This window comes from Pseudochaenichthys georgianus, chromosome 11, assembly GCF_902827115.2.
Source record: "Pseudochaenichthys georgianus chromosome 11, fPseGeo1.2, whole genome shotgun sequence".
Taxonomy (NCBI): Eukaryota; Metazoa; Chordata; class Actinopteri; order Perciformes; family Channichthyidae; genus Pseudochaenichthys; species Pseudochaenichthys georgianus.
The window spans coordinates 1,619,978-1,633,650 of NC_047513.1; the positions used below are offsets into that span (position 1 = coordinate 1,619,978).

Genomic DNA, 13,673 nt, shown 5'->3' on the forward strand with positions numbered 1-13,673 from the left:
GTGTTTCACATGTCTGTGTTCTGTGTGATAATGTGTAACGTTGCTGCCTTCTTGGCCAGGTCAGCTTTGTCAATTAGATTTGATCTCCATGCTTTTATCTGGTTAATAAAAAATGATCACCTCACAGAGTAAGTCAACATCACACGAGGGCCTTTAGCTCCACCTTTAGACGGAGTAGACCCTGTTAGCAGGAGCCTACACTCTGCACAGATTGAGATGTTGGACTCTATTCTGTGACGCGCCGGCCGCCACAGGCCCTTTGTGCCCCCGCTGGGGATTTTAAACGGAGGGGTGTTCCTGCCGGCATGTGAGTCGGAATGAGCAGTGGGGACGGGACGGTGGGGGGTTGTCGAGGACACGGTCATGGGCAGCTGTAGGGGGATTACCTTCCACACATATCTTTAACAAGGTTTCAATCTGAGGGCAGTGTTATGGAGATGAGGGTGAAGGTCAGTTTAGGAGACTGAGGTCTTGGGGGGGTGGGCACAGAAACAAAAGGTCCCCCAGCTGACTGCTCCACTGACCAGAACGATCCAGAGCCAAACCCCCTCCCAGAGGTCAGAGGTCACAGACTCTAACCCCTTTCTGTGGTGTGACCTGAAGACAGGGTCTGCACCACCGTCTGCGCGGCTTCCTTTCTCATGCTAAGCTGCTCCGATTCTCCTCCAGTTCAACTGGTTTCCCTCAACTCTTGGGTTACTTTACAGACGTGATCCAAATGTAACTGAACCTCAAGATACCTGGCCTTTAGGCTTTATCTTTTTTTAAATAAATGTTTGGTGAATAAAATAATTCTAGACACAGAATTGTTTTAAATATTTAGTGTCACCCGAAAATGTTGATTATTATAACATATGTTTACTTGTTTTGTATTTATGTATTTTGTGCATCTAATTTGACCAAATGCCTCGTGTTGTATTGTGTTCGATGGCCTTCAACTTGAATCATGTATTTCTCCTCTAGATATAAAGATGTTTAATAATAATGACATCTTATCACCAAGGTATTTAGGTCCTAATCTTTTAAGGAATTGTTTGGAGGAGACCCCTTCATAGATTATAGATAGGCTTCATTTATTCACCACTTTGTACATCCATCCCTGGTCATGGACATTTCAGGTTGGATTGGTTTCCCTGCAGCCTGGAAGGCCGGGAGAGGTGGCTGTGAAGAAGCACCAAGTCCATCATGTGATGACACGTTAGTCTTCTGGACTTCTATGTGATCAGGTCTTAGCTCTTGTTGACCGTAAGGCTTAGTTCCAGTCTACATGCAGACACTGACACTCCTTCTGAGTTTGAATGTCTTGCTTCTTTGTGCAGGAGATGAGTGAGAATCAGTTCACAAGAGAGGAAGTCATGGACCAGGACGGGTCATTTTTGGTAGCAAAGAGGACACAGCAGAGTTTTTCCAATTCAACAAGTCAAGTCGTCTAAAACACAAGGGTGATACACCCTGTTTATCTAACTGACGGAGGTTCTGTGGAGAACAGCTTGACCTCAACAAGTTACTGTTATGATGACGATTATGGATTTCCATGTATTAGCTGGATTATTATTAACTTAAGTGACAAAGGTTTTAGTTCTATCAAATGTCAAATTCAAAGTACAACACAACTCTGGAGGCTGGGCAAAGTTCTCTCCATGCACCCTCACACACTGCAGAGAGCAGAATATAAACTATACTTACTCAAAATATAGAAAGTTGTCAGGGTGGAGAGGAAGAGTCTTGGCTTCATTTTGGTTTTTCTTCTCTCAAAACCTATTGACGTCAGAGGTTCCTTCCCTTGGAACCTTAACACAAATCAGATAGCTGAAAAAGTAATCCCAATGGAGCAGTGGCGGTCTCCTCCTGGATGTTCTTTGGTGGTAAAGCTTTAATTTCAACAGTTTTTCTCAAAGCATTGCGGTCCCTTAGGTTCCCTGGTCCAGTGTTCGGCCCCTGGAAGGCTGTGAGAATGGAGGAGGAAGACCCTTCAGCCAGGACGGGGTCATTTGAGATTCAGCCTCATTGATGAATGGACACTGATAGAGCAGGTCGCTCTGCTGCCAGCCAATAGCAGCGCTGCAGGGAAGAGAGAGGGAGGGGGGGGGGTCAGCCTCGGAGACATGATTGATGCTCACTTAAACAGAGCGCTGCTAGCCACCCCCCCCCTCCCTGCCTCCTGTGCTGAGGGCCGGTGTGACCTGAGCCGGACACACTGCTCCTGCCAGGCTGCTCAGAAGTTATTTTCTAGTGTTAGGGTTACTTTGACACTGTATTTCGTTACAAGTACAAGATCGATGCAACCTAGTCTGAGTATCAAAATAACCTGATAGTTTACAGTAACTTTTGGATTACCTCAATATGAAATGCAATGCAAATAAAAAGAGAAATGAAATAACTCTGACGGTGTTGACATGTTAAAGCTGTGACTGCAGTGAAGTCAAGATGGACCAGACCAAGTTAGAGCAGGAAGTGGAGAAGGGGTTTACAAAGTTATAGCTGAACAGGACATTTGCTGATTAATCAGGGCTGATCAAAACGTTTTATTATGTGATATGTTATTTAGCCATTACTTTCATTGTATTTCTATATTTATGCATTTGTAGCATTTATAAACACTTTTCTTTGGTAGTCTTGTCGAGGGCAGGTTACATGAACCTCTGTGTAAAATGCCCACATTTGAACCTATGAAATAATTAGAAAAAAAGTCTTTTAGATTAAGTATTTTTTTTATTATTAATTGATTGATTTTAGACATAAAGAAGACTATCCAATGAAGGACCTGTTTTGTCCCATATCCCAAGAATCAGTCATTTACTGTCTTTTCATTTATGTAACTATAAAGAATACAGTTACCTTTTATGGTATCCTGATCACGTAATCCGGTTGAATGAGAAGAGAGAAGAGAAGATGGACCTTTATTAATTGATTTTAATTTATTAAAATTTCAGTTTCCACTCTGTCGTACACACACATGCGTTTTTATACAGGTCATACAGTACACACTTTTTAGAACACACACATACATATACAAATACACACACAGTTATATGCACATGCAGTTGAGAGGTCAGAGCGTAGGCAGCCAGTCTAGCCAGCGCCAGTTGGGGGTTAGGTGCCTTGCTCAAGGGCACTTCGGCAGTGGTCCAGGAGGTGAACTGGCCCCTTTCCAGTACCAGTCCACACTCTGTATTTTTTGGACCGATCGGGGACGTGAACCGGCAACTAGGGCTGCACGATTTTGGGAAAAAATCTAATTGCGATTTTTCTGACAAATATTGCGATTGCGATTCGAATTGCGATATTTGTTTTTAAGCAACCCAACGGAAGTTTATTGTAAAATGCGGCCATAACTCCGGCTAGGAAGGTCGTATCAACGTACTCCCGTCTCTAGCACCCCCGCAGCCCGAGCTACGAGTGAAAAAACTAAACTTACATGAAACTTCCGTTGGGTTGCTTTAAAGTCAAGCTTCAGTTTAGGATTCACCCTGTAATAGAAACATGTGATGGAGCATTACTAACCTGACTCAGATGGTTTGTTTCACCAAACCATCTAGGAAAGCTCCATTGGAAGCCATTTGGAGAGGGCAGGCACTTTCAGAAGCACTTGGCAGGTGATTGGATCAATCTGTCTATCACCTTCTATCATGGGCTACTTCTGATTGATTAACAATGGCTGGTACATGTGGAGCACAGCACTTCTGATTAGTGTGGATGACTGACACACAATAAAAAAAAAAAATTGTAAAAAAAAAAAAATGTACAAAAGAAAAGGGGGAAAAAAACGCAGGCTTTGCGATTTGATAATCGCATCATTTCAAATCGCGATTTCGATTTAAAATCGATTAATCGTTCAGCCCTACCGGCAACCCTTCGGTCCAAAGTCCAATCCCCTACAGATTGAACCACTCCCGCCCCAATAATGATGTAATCCATGACTATCCAAGCCTGTGCTGTATATATGTATTTATCTTTTTTCAATAAAGCACCATTTTAACCAGCCTTATTCAAAACTCATTCAGAAAGTACATGAAAAGGGTTCGGTTCAGAACCGTCTGGTATGGAGGTTTTTGGGGGAGACACTTTTTCTATTTAGCCCTTTCATGCATGAATTATGAAAGCCTCACTCAGGATTTTTTTACCAAGTGTTTTTATTGCTCTTGGGGCGTGGAAAACAAGATTTGAACTTTATTTTTTTTTATACAGTTTTTTCAAAGATATATTTACATGTCCACTCAGGTGGACGGTATGCGTTTAGGTTTAAACTGAAGAAATGTGTATTTAACAAAAATATGGATAAAATGGTAAAAAAAGATGTGCAAACTTAAAATGATATATGTAAATATAAAGAACATCTGCATACATATCCAAAACACCATTTAGGAATACTCTATTTCACTTTTCTATCTACCATGGTAATTGGCAAAGCACCCAGGGCACAAAGCACCCAGGGCACAAAGCACCCAGGGCACAAAGCACCCAGGGCACAAAGCACCCAGGGCACAAAGCACCCAGGGCACAAAGCACCCAGGGCGCAAAGCACCCAGGGCACAAAGCCACGCGACACTGCATGCAGATGTACTTGGTTCTTCGTGTGCATGCAGCATCCTGGCATCTGTTTGCATGTTTTGCTCCAGTGAGCTGAGGCCAGTGGTTTCCAGAGCCAAACCTGATCTCAGGGGGTGCCTTGGACACTGCTCTGCGCTTCCGAGGTGGGGTGGCACTGGGTCTTCCTCTTCCGCGTATCTTGATTGGATCCTGCATTTATGAGCGCACGAGCTACAGATGCCTTGAAGTGCAGAAGATCCATCTGTTCCAGACCAGACATGTTGTATAGGTGCCAGGCATTCGCAGTGAAGAACGCTTTGATGTACCACCGTTTGTTTTTGCGTCTGTGGGGATACATCGCGACACATTGATCCATGAGATCCATATGCTGATTGTAGAGCTTCACAGAAAATGGCCTTTGGATGTTGAGCATCTTCTTTTCTTTCTTGCTCCACCTCTGGGCCACATCTGATGGGGTAGAGGTAGAGGCCATGTGGATCACTAACTGTCGAGCCAACGTGTAATACTCAGGTTTTGAGCATTGGTGGCAACAGAGCAAGCTCCTCTTCCTTCTTTCTTGAGTTGCTTTTCACTCTTGAGTATCAGTTGTGCTCCATGGAGCCTGTTTCTTCGGCATGTACCAGTGCCACAGATGCCCTGGCTTTTCAATTCCTGAAGGAGTGGAATGGTAGTAAAGAAGTTGTCAAAAAACACCTTGTGATTTGTTTGCTGTATGTCGTCACAGAGGCGTATTACTACTGATCTGACCACGCACAGCTGCACCCTGATAGACTTCAAACCTGTACATGTCTCCAGAGGATCCTGCGCTCACCCACATTTTACACCCCACGGTTTGCGTTTTTTGGGGATGTACTGCTTGATAGACAGACGGCCCTTGAAGGGAATCATCTGCTCATCAATCGATTGAAATTCTTCAGGATCGACTGCTGTACGGAACGTTTCCCTGAGTGCTTCTAACACTGATTCTGAAGAGCTTATCAGCATTTCCTGGGGCCTGTGAGTAATTATCAACAAAGTGAACGTAACTCGGAATCTGCTCAGATCTGTTTACTGGCACGCCATCTGCTATCAAATCAAGACGAAGCCCTTTCTCGGATGACCAGTACATTCTTGATCTTGGGTATCTGATGTATGACATGGCCATATTTATTCCTAGGAATGTTTTCATTTCGTCTGAGGTCACAGTCAGATTTTCTTTTCCTTTTTGGAGTACATACAAGTTTGTATTAAACACTATGTCATTGATCAGCTCAGCATCCTCAGCATCCTCAGCATCCTCAGCATCCTCAGCTTCCTCAACCTCAACTCCCTCAGCATCCTCAGCATCCTCAGCTTCCTCAACCTCAACTCCCTCAGCTTCCTCAGCATCCTCAGCTTCCTCAACCTCAACTCCCTCAGCATCCTCAGCATCCTCAGCATCCTCAGCTTCCTCAACCTCAACTCCCTCAGCATCCTCAACTCCCTCAGCATCCTCAGCATCCTCAACCTCAACTCCCTCAGCTTCCTCAGCTTCCTCAGCATCCTCAGCATCCTCAGCATCCTCAGCTTCCTCAGCTTCCTCAGCCTCAACTCCCTCAGCATCCTCAGCATCCTCAGCATCCTCAGCTTCCTCAACCTCAACTCCCTCAGCATCCTCAGCTTCCTCAACCTCAACTCCCTCAGCTTCCTCAGCTTCCTCAGCATCCTCAGCATCCTCAGCATCCTCAGCTTCCTCAGCCTCAACTCCCTCAGCATCCCCAGCATCCTCAGCATCCTCAGCTTCCTCAACCTCAACTCCCTCAGCATCCTCAGCTTCCTCAACCTCAACTCCCTCAGCATCCTCAGAATCCTCAGCATCCTCAGCTTCCTCAACCTCAACTCCCTCAGCATCCTCAACTCCCTCAGCTTCCTCAGCTTCCTCAGCTTCCTCAGCATCCTCAGCATCCTCAGCTTCCTCAGCCTCAACTCCCTCAGCATCCTCAGCATCCTCAGCATCCTCAGCTTCCTCAACCTCAACTCCCTCAGCATCCTCAGAATCCTCAGCATCCTCAGCTTCCTCAACCTCAACTCCCTCAGCATCCTCAGCTTCCCCAGCTTCCTCAGCATCCTCAGCATCCTCAGTTTCCTCAGCCTCAACTCCCTCAGCTTCCTCAGCATCCTCAACCTCAACTCCCTCAGCATCCTCAGCTTCCTCAGCATCCTCAGCATCCTCAGCTTCCTCAGCCTCAACTCCCTCAGCTTCCTCAGCATCCTCAGCATCCTCAGCATCCTCAGCTTCCTCAGCTTCCTCAGCTTCCTCAACCTCAACTCCCTCAGCATCCTCAACTCCCTCAGCATCCTCAGCTTCCTCAACCTCAACTCCCTCAGCATCCTCAGCTTCCTCAACCTCAACTCCCTCAGCATCCTCAGCATCCTCAGATTCCTCAACCTCACCTTCCTCAGCATCCTCAGCATCCTCAGCATCCTCAGCTTCCTCAACCTCAACTCCCTCAACTCCCTCAGCATCCTCAGCATCCTCAGCATCCTCAGCTTCCTCAACCTCAACTCCCTCAGCATCCTCAGAATCCTCAGCATCCTCAGCTTCCTCAGCTTCCTCAGCTTCCTCAGCTTCCTCAACCTCAACTCCCTCAGCATCCTCAACTCCCTCAGCATCCTCAGCATCCTCAGCTTCCTCAACCTCAACTCCCTCAGCATCCTCAGCTTCCTCAACCTCAACTCCCTCAGCATCCTCAGCTTCCTCAACCCCCTCAGCATCCTCAGCTTCCTCAGCTTCCTCAGCATCCTCAGCATCCTCAGCTTCCTCAACCTCAACTCCCTCAGCATCCTCAGCATCCTCAGCTTCCTCAACCTCAACTCCCTCAGCATCCTCATCTTCCTCAACCTCAACTCCCTCAACATCCTCAACTCCCTCAGCATCCTCAGCTTCCTCAACCTAAACTCCCTCAGCATCCTCAACTCCCTCAGCATCCTCAGCTTCCTCAACCTCAACTCCCTCAGCATCCTCATCTTCCTCAACCTCAACTCCCTCAGCATCCTCAGCATCCTCAGCTTCCTCAACCTCAACTCCCTCAGCATCCTCAGCATCCTCAGCTTCCTCAACCTCAACTCCCTCAACTCCCTCAGCATCCTCAGCATCCTCAGCTTCCTCAGCTTCCTCAGCTGCGCTGTCAGTTTCATTAGCTCCCTTTTCTGGCAGTTTGTCGTCATCACTGCCACTAACATCATCTTCACTCGACTCAGATGGTATTTCCTCCACTATCTTGTAGGCCTTTCTATCACGGTCTGCTTTTGAGCACTACAAAATATAAAGATATACAAAATCTTAAAATGACATTATAATAACAAGTATATTGATTTACGTCCCAAAAAGATATTGCAAATGAAGTATTTTCAAGAACAACAGCAGCAGTAGCAGTATGAATTGTAGTTGAAATACAGCCAGTGATGCATGAGGTCCACTGTAGTGAAGAGAGGTGGTTAACCATGATTTCCTCCCAACAGAAAATCAATACTTTGATCATTTATGAATGATATGATTCCTTAGTTGTTACTTGATGTCACCACATTTTTTGTACCTGCAGGGGGCGCTGTCCATGAAAGGATTGGCAGGATATCGGCAGGTGACTTGATCCATCTGGCGGTCTGTCGTCCATCTTGGTTTAGAGACATACCTCATGCACTTCCACTGACTTTCCACTGAGTGGCAGTGTGTGGGATGATGCAATAGGGTCCTATGTAGTGGCTGATTGTGCAACCATGCAAAATAAAACAATGCATATACAAGAAAACACCTTTTGAATAGCTGTCCACTGGAGTGACCTCTGTGCATGAAAGGATTTGTTTTGGATTGAAACATTTAACAAGCAGGTTAAAGTGTCCGATTGAATAACATGATACAATGGAGGACTTTGTACCCAAGCCCAGCATCTTGACAATCGAGTCCTACAATTACAAGAATGACGCTAATTCAGTTTTGACATATTTTGCCACAATTTGAGTAAAGACAAGATCTCTCTTTTTGTCCTGCTCAATCTGTCACACAATGTTTTTATCAACAAGCTAGTCAGAAGTGCAGCTCTATGTGACATCCTATGTGGTTACTTTCAGATTGGTTTCAAAGTGCTGCAGGTGAAAGCATCATGAGGAAGAAGAGCTTAGCCTGAATTATTGTTTACTGCCACTGCTCAGGCCACAGGGAAATGTCCTTGGTAGCCTGTGCGCCCCTTGGGCCGTGGTAAGGGTCTTGGGCAGGTGTGAATTATGTAGGACCTGACCAGGATTAGGGTTAGTTATAGGGGAATCATTGATGTTGCTGACCCCCCATGCTGCCACCACGATGGGAACATCCAGAGCTGTTCTTTCGTGATTGAATGATTGGAAGAGGTGACACCTTTCTACTGCAATCCAACCTGGCCAGCAGACACTCTGTTGGTTTAGCTGATGTTGCCTCGCAATGATTCAGCAGCTCGAAGTGCACCGCCCGGAGATAGCTGTGAGGAAAATAAACCAGTGTATCAAATACCTCAGGTAATAAAATATATAATCTAAGGATGGCTAAAGTGTTAGAACAAGAATACAGCCCCATAGAATAACTGTGACAGTCTAATAACATTTTTGTTGTAAACGTAATATAAGCAAACAGCTTACGTCATCATTATTTTATGTAACTCCTTCGATTCGGAGAAACAAATATTTGTTCAGTTTAGGATGGCCGAAGACACTACACTACCCAGAATCCTCAGCTATTGTTCCGCTTTGCCTCAATCTTTGTGATTGGTTGACCTCCAACTGCATTCCATATGAAAAAGGTTTCGTAAAAGATAAATCATACTTTATTCAGCAGTGCTTGCTTTACTCTTTGAAAGTCATCACATGAATGCATTGTAATAAATGGTTTGGCTGCATTACATATTACACATCTGTCTTAGTTCTTTATTTGTATTTATCTACAGAGATCGGGCTCAGAATAGACCGGAAACTATTCTTTTACCGTTCTGTTTGAATATTTAGTTTTGATATTATTGTTTTTTATGAACTACTAGACCGCTGGGTCATGTTAAGACCATCTTTTCTGTGTTGCTGTGGTGTTTTTCCATCGCTTTTGTGTTACAAATATCAAAACAATAACTAAATATATCCGTCGTAAACTAAACAGGAACAGCAGTATATTTTATTTTGTTAACACTGTAAACTTGACAGCTTTTTAACCCAAACCACCTACTGGTTAAAGCACGTTATTACACGTTTAGAGTAATTGCAATGCAGGAAGATTGTGTTGCTTTATAATGACTGTTTAAAATGCCTTTTTCTTAATGTCTTTCATTTTTGTAAAGCACTTTTGAATGTGTTATATTTGATGAAAACATTTAAATATTAAGAGAAAGTAGAAGGTCAATGATATAAATATAGAATAGAAAATATCAAGAAGATACTGTAAATGATATGTACAACAAAACAGTTTAGTGCCTGATAGGAGGATGTGCAAAACAGACAAACTACTAAGGCATTATTTAAACATTAAAGAATAATTTAGGTTAAGGTCTTCTTTTGAATAAGAACAAAGCTTTGGGGGTATCTATCTACAGATAATTATTAAGCCTGACAAAGTACATAACGTCTAATATATTGCATGGTTTGTTTTGGAACTTGACAATCAACTTTCCTGCAATGTTAAGTATGTTGAAGCACTTATTTTAACCGATATTATACACATTAATTATACTCTTATAAGATGTATGTAGATAGAATAAGGATGGTAAACTCTGATCATTATGCATATAATGGTGGTGGTATTAAATAACATATCAGCACGCATATCTTTTATCACGATCCTATCTGAATGAACTATATCACTCAATCTAAGATCATGCCCATGTTTACTCTGCACGTCATGTTTTGTCACATGTTTTTATTTCAAGTCACGGTCCCATGTCACCCATGCGCATTCATGACCGAGGGGTCTCAGGCTCGTGTGAGCCAGGATATGATTGTCCATGCATTAACAGGCTCGTGTGAGTCATTATCGTACCCTAACCCTAACCCTGTGTTGAATCAGGCTATCATTCACGTGTCATTGTTCAGCTTTAACAAGCTGAAGGCCCGCTCCCTAAGAGCAACTCCACTCTTTAATTATACGCTATTCAATAACACGTCTTCTCCATCCCTGTACAATTCTCTCATTATATCCATAGATCACCGCAGCCAGCTCGTAAGGTAAGAAACCCAGTACATCTCATTTCATTATACTTCACCTCTTTTGGGGGTTCCATCGGATCGGTTCCCCCCTCCCGAATGATACTCCTGCACAACGGGGCCTAATCGCCAAAACTCCAGTACATTCATTTGTGTATTCCTGGCAATAAATATGTATTCTTACATGAAAACCATCTCTCCTGATTGAAATGAAGCTCAGCACAAGTTCAACCAGGAAGACCTTCTTTACTCATTCATTTACTATTTCCATGTTACTACTCTCTCTCCTCTCAATAAGTGATCGGGGTGTCACTCCCCAGCTTAACCAAACACTTCGCTCTATTCTCACAAGCCTATCAAATCTGCTCTCCCCTCTGACAGCTGTCATTTCAGGTGACTCGACACAACCCTCCTCCCCCCTTTTCACCTCCTGTCCCTCTGAATCCAGGCTCAAGCCAAGCCACTCCCCTTCAGACCGAACCCAACTATCCATCCACCACCACGAGTGTCTAGACCCCGGGGGGTTTCATCGGATCGGTTCTCCCCTCCCGAATGATACACAACGGGGCCTATTCGCCAAAACTCCAGTACATTCATTTGTGTATTCCTGGCAATACGTATTCTTACATGAAAACCATCTCTCCTGATTGAAATGATATGTTTTATAATGATTGATCATGAAAGTGTTCTCAAAGCTGGTGAAGGTGCAGCTAGTTTGAAGTACTTTGTAGACTGCAGGGTAGCTGGTGGATTTACTCCAGGTGGAACTAAAGTCTGATTCAACACTTGATTAGATTTCACATCATTCATCCAAATCTGTGAAGTAACTAAAGGTATTAAATACATGTAGTGGAGGAAAAGTACACCATTTACCTCTGAACTGTAGTGGAGTAGAAGCAGGGCTGCCCCTGACCAGCGTGAGCATGTTCGGGTTAACTTTGGGCCATATTGACTTCCAATATGATATGAAAATGTTATAGGGGGTTAGGGTAAGTTAAGGCAATACATTTGAATGGAGAAACTCATCAAGAGGAAACTCATAAGCATATTGGCCTTCTATTGGTCAGATCAGCTGTCATTCTCAGGGGAGCACCAACAAGGTGTATTGTTCACTGGTACGGACTTGAACCCAAAGTCAAGTCAGATCCAGTTCACTATCTGTAGGTCAGGTACAGTAAAGGAGACAGGCGATCCGTCAAACAGGCAAACAAATCCAGTCAGATGGCAGGCGGGAAACTGGAGGTCCAAAACCAGGCAGGCAGGGTCAACACCGGGCAGGGTCAACACCGGTCAGAGCCAACACCGGGCAGGGTCAACACCGGAAAGAGCCAACACCGGGCAGAGCCAACACCGGGCAGGGTCAACACCGGGCAGAGCCAACACCGGGCAGGCAGGGTCAACACCGGGCAGGCAGAGCCAACACCGGGCAGGCAGAGCCAACACCGGGCAGAGCCAACACCGGGCAGAGCCAACACCGGGCAGAGCCAACACCGGGCAGAGCCAACATAGGGGCAAGAGCGAACTGAATGCTTGAGAGCTTTGCACTACACAATCACAATCTGATATTATCATTTATATTACATTTGAGGGGACTTTATTTGTATGTCCAGTTCATATTTCCTTTTATATAGTGCCCTCACAATGTCTGCTGCATTACCAAGGCTTAGTAAAGAAAGGTGCACATTTTGAATTGAATACTTTTAATTTAGGTTACTCATTACTGGTTCAGGAGGGGCGAAGCGTTCCTTCTTCCTGCAAATTGATCACAGCAAATCATTTCTTTGTGGATAGAGAATAGTGATGTGTCTCATGAGCTGAGAAAGGATCATGAGCTGAGAAAGGAACATGTGCTGAGAAAGAGAAAGGATCATGAGCTGAGAAAGAGAAAGGATCATGAGCTGAGAAAGAAAAAGGATCATGAGCTGAGAAAGAGAAAGGATCATGAGCTGAGAAAGAGAAAGGATCATGAGCTGAGAAAGAGAAAGGATCATGTGCTGAGAAAGAGAAAGGATCATGAGCTGAGAAAGAGAAAGGATCATGAGCTGAGAAAGAGAAAGGATCATGTGCTGAGAAAGAGAAAGGATCATGAGCTGAGAAAGAGAAAGGATCATGAGCTGAGAAAGAGAAAGGATCATGAGCTGAGAAAGAGAAAGGATCATGTGCTGAGAAAGAGAAAGGATCATGTGCTGAGAAAGAGAAAGGATCATGAGCTGAGAAAGAGAAAGGATCATGAGCTGAGAAAGAGAAAGGATCATGTGCTGAGAAAGGATCATGTGCTGAGAAAGAGAAAGGATCATGTGCTGAGAAAGAGAAAGGATCATGAGCTGAGAAAGAGAAAGGATCATGTGCTGAGAAAGAGAAAGGATCTAGTGCTGAGAAATAGAAAGGATCATGTGCTGAGAAAGAGAAAGGATCATGTGCTGAGAAAGAGAAAGGATCATGTGCTGAGAAAGGATCATGAGCTGAGAAAGAGAAAGGATCATGTGCTGAGAAAGAGAAAGGATCATGAGCTGAGAAAGAGAAAGGATCATGAGCTGAGAAAGAGAAAGGATCATGAGCTGAGAAAGAGAAAGGATCATGAGCTGAGAAAGAGAAAGGATCATGTGCTGAGAAAGGATCATGTGCTGAGAAAGAGAAAGGATCATGTGCTGAGAAAGAGAAAGGATCATGAGCTGAGAAAGAGAAAGGATCATGTGCTGAGAAAGAGAAAGGATCTAGTGCTGAGAAATAGAAAGGATCATGTGCTGAGAAAGAGAAAGGATCATGTGCTGAGAAAGAGAAAGGATCATGTGCTGAGAAAGGATCATGAGCTGAGAAAGAGAAAGGATCATGTGCTGAGAAAGAGAAAGGATCATGAGCTGAGAAAGAGAAAGGATCATGAGCTGAGAAAGAGAAAGGATCATGAGCTGAGAAAGAGAAAGGATCATGAGCTGAGAAAGGATCATGAGCTG

At 44.2% G+C, this 13,673-nt stretch overlaps 1 protein-coding gene across 1 annotated transcript; it reads left to right on the plus strand.

Moving 5' to 3' along the window:
• The first annotated feature begins 5,786 nt into the window (after nt 1-5,786).
• Nucleotides 5,787-8,159, plus strand: LOC117455423 (streptococcal hemagglutinin-like). The gene is made up of 3 exons (XM_071204906.1): nt 5,787-7,096; nt 7,138-7,696; nt 8,112-8,159. The coding sequence occupies exons 1-3, from the start codon at nt 5,787-5,789 to the stop codon at nt 8,157-8,159; spliced, it is 1,917 nt and encodes a 638-aa protein (XP_071061007.1).
• Nucleotides 8,160-13,673: the final 5,514 nt, after the last annotated feature.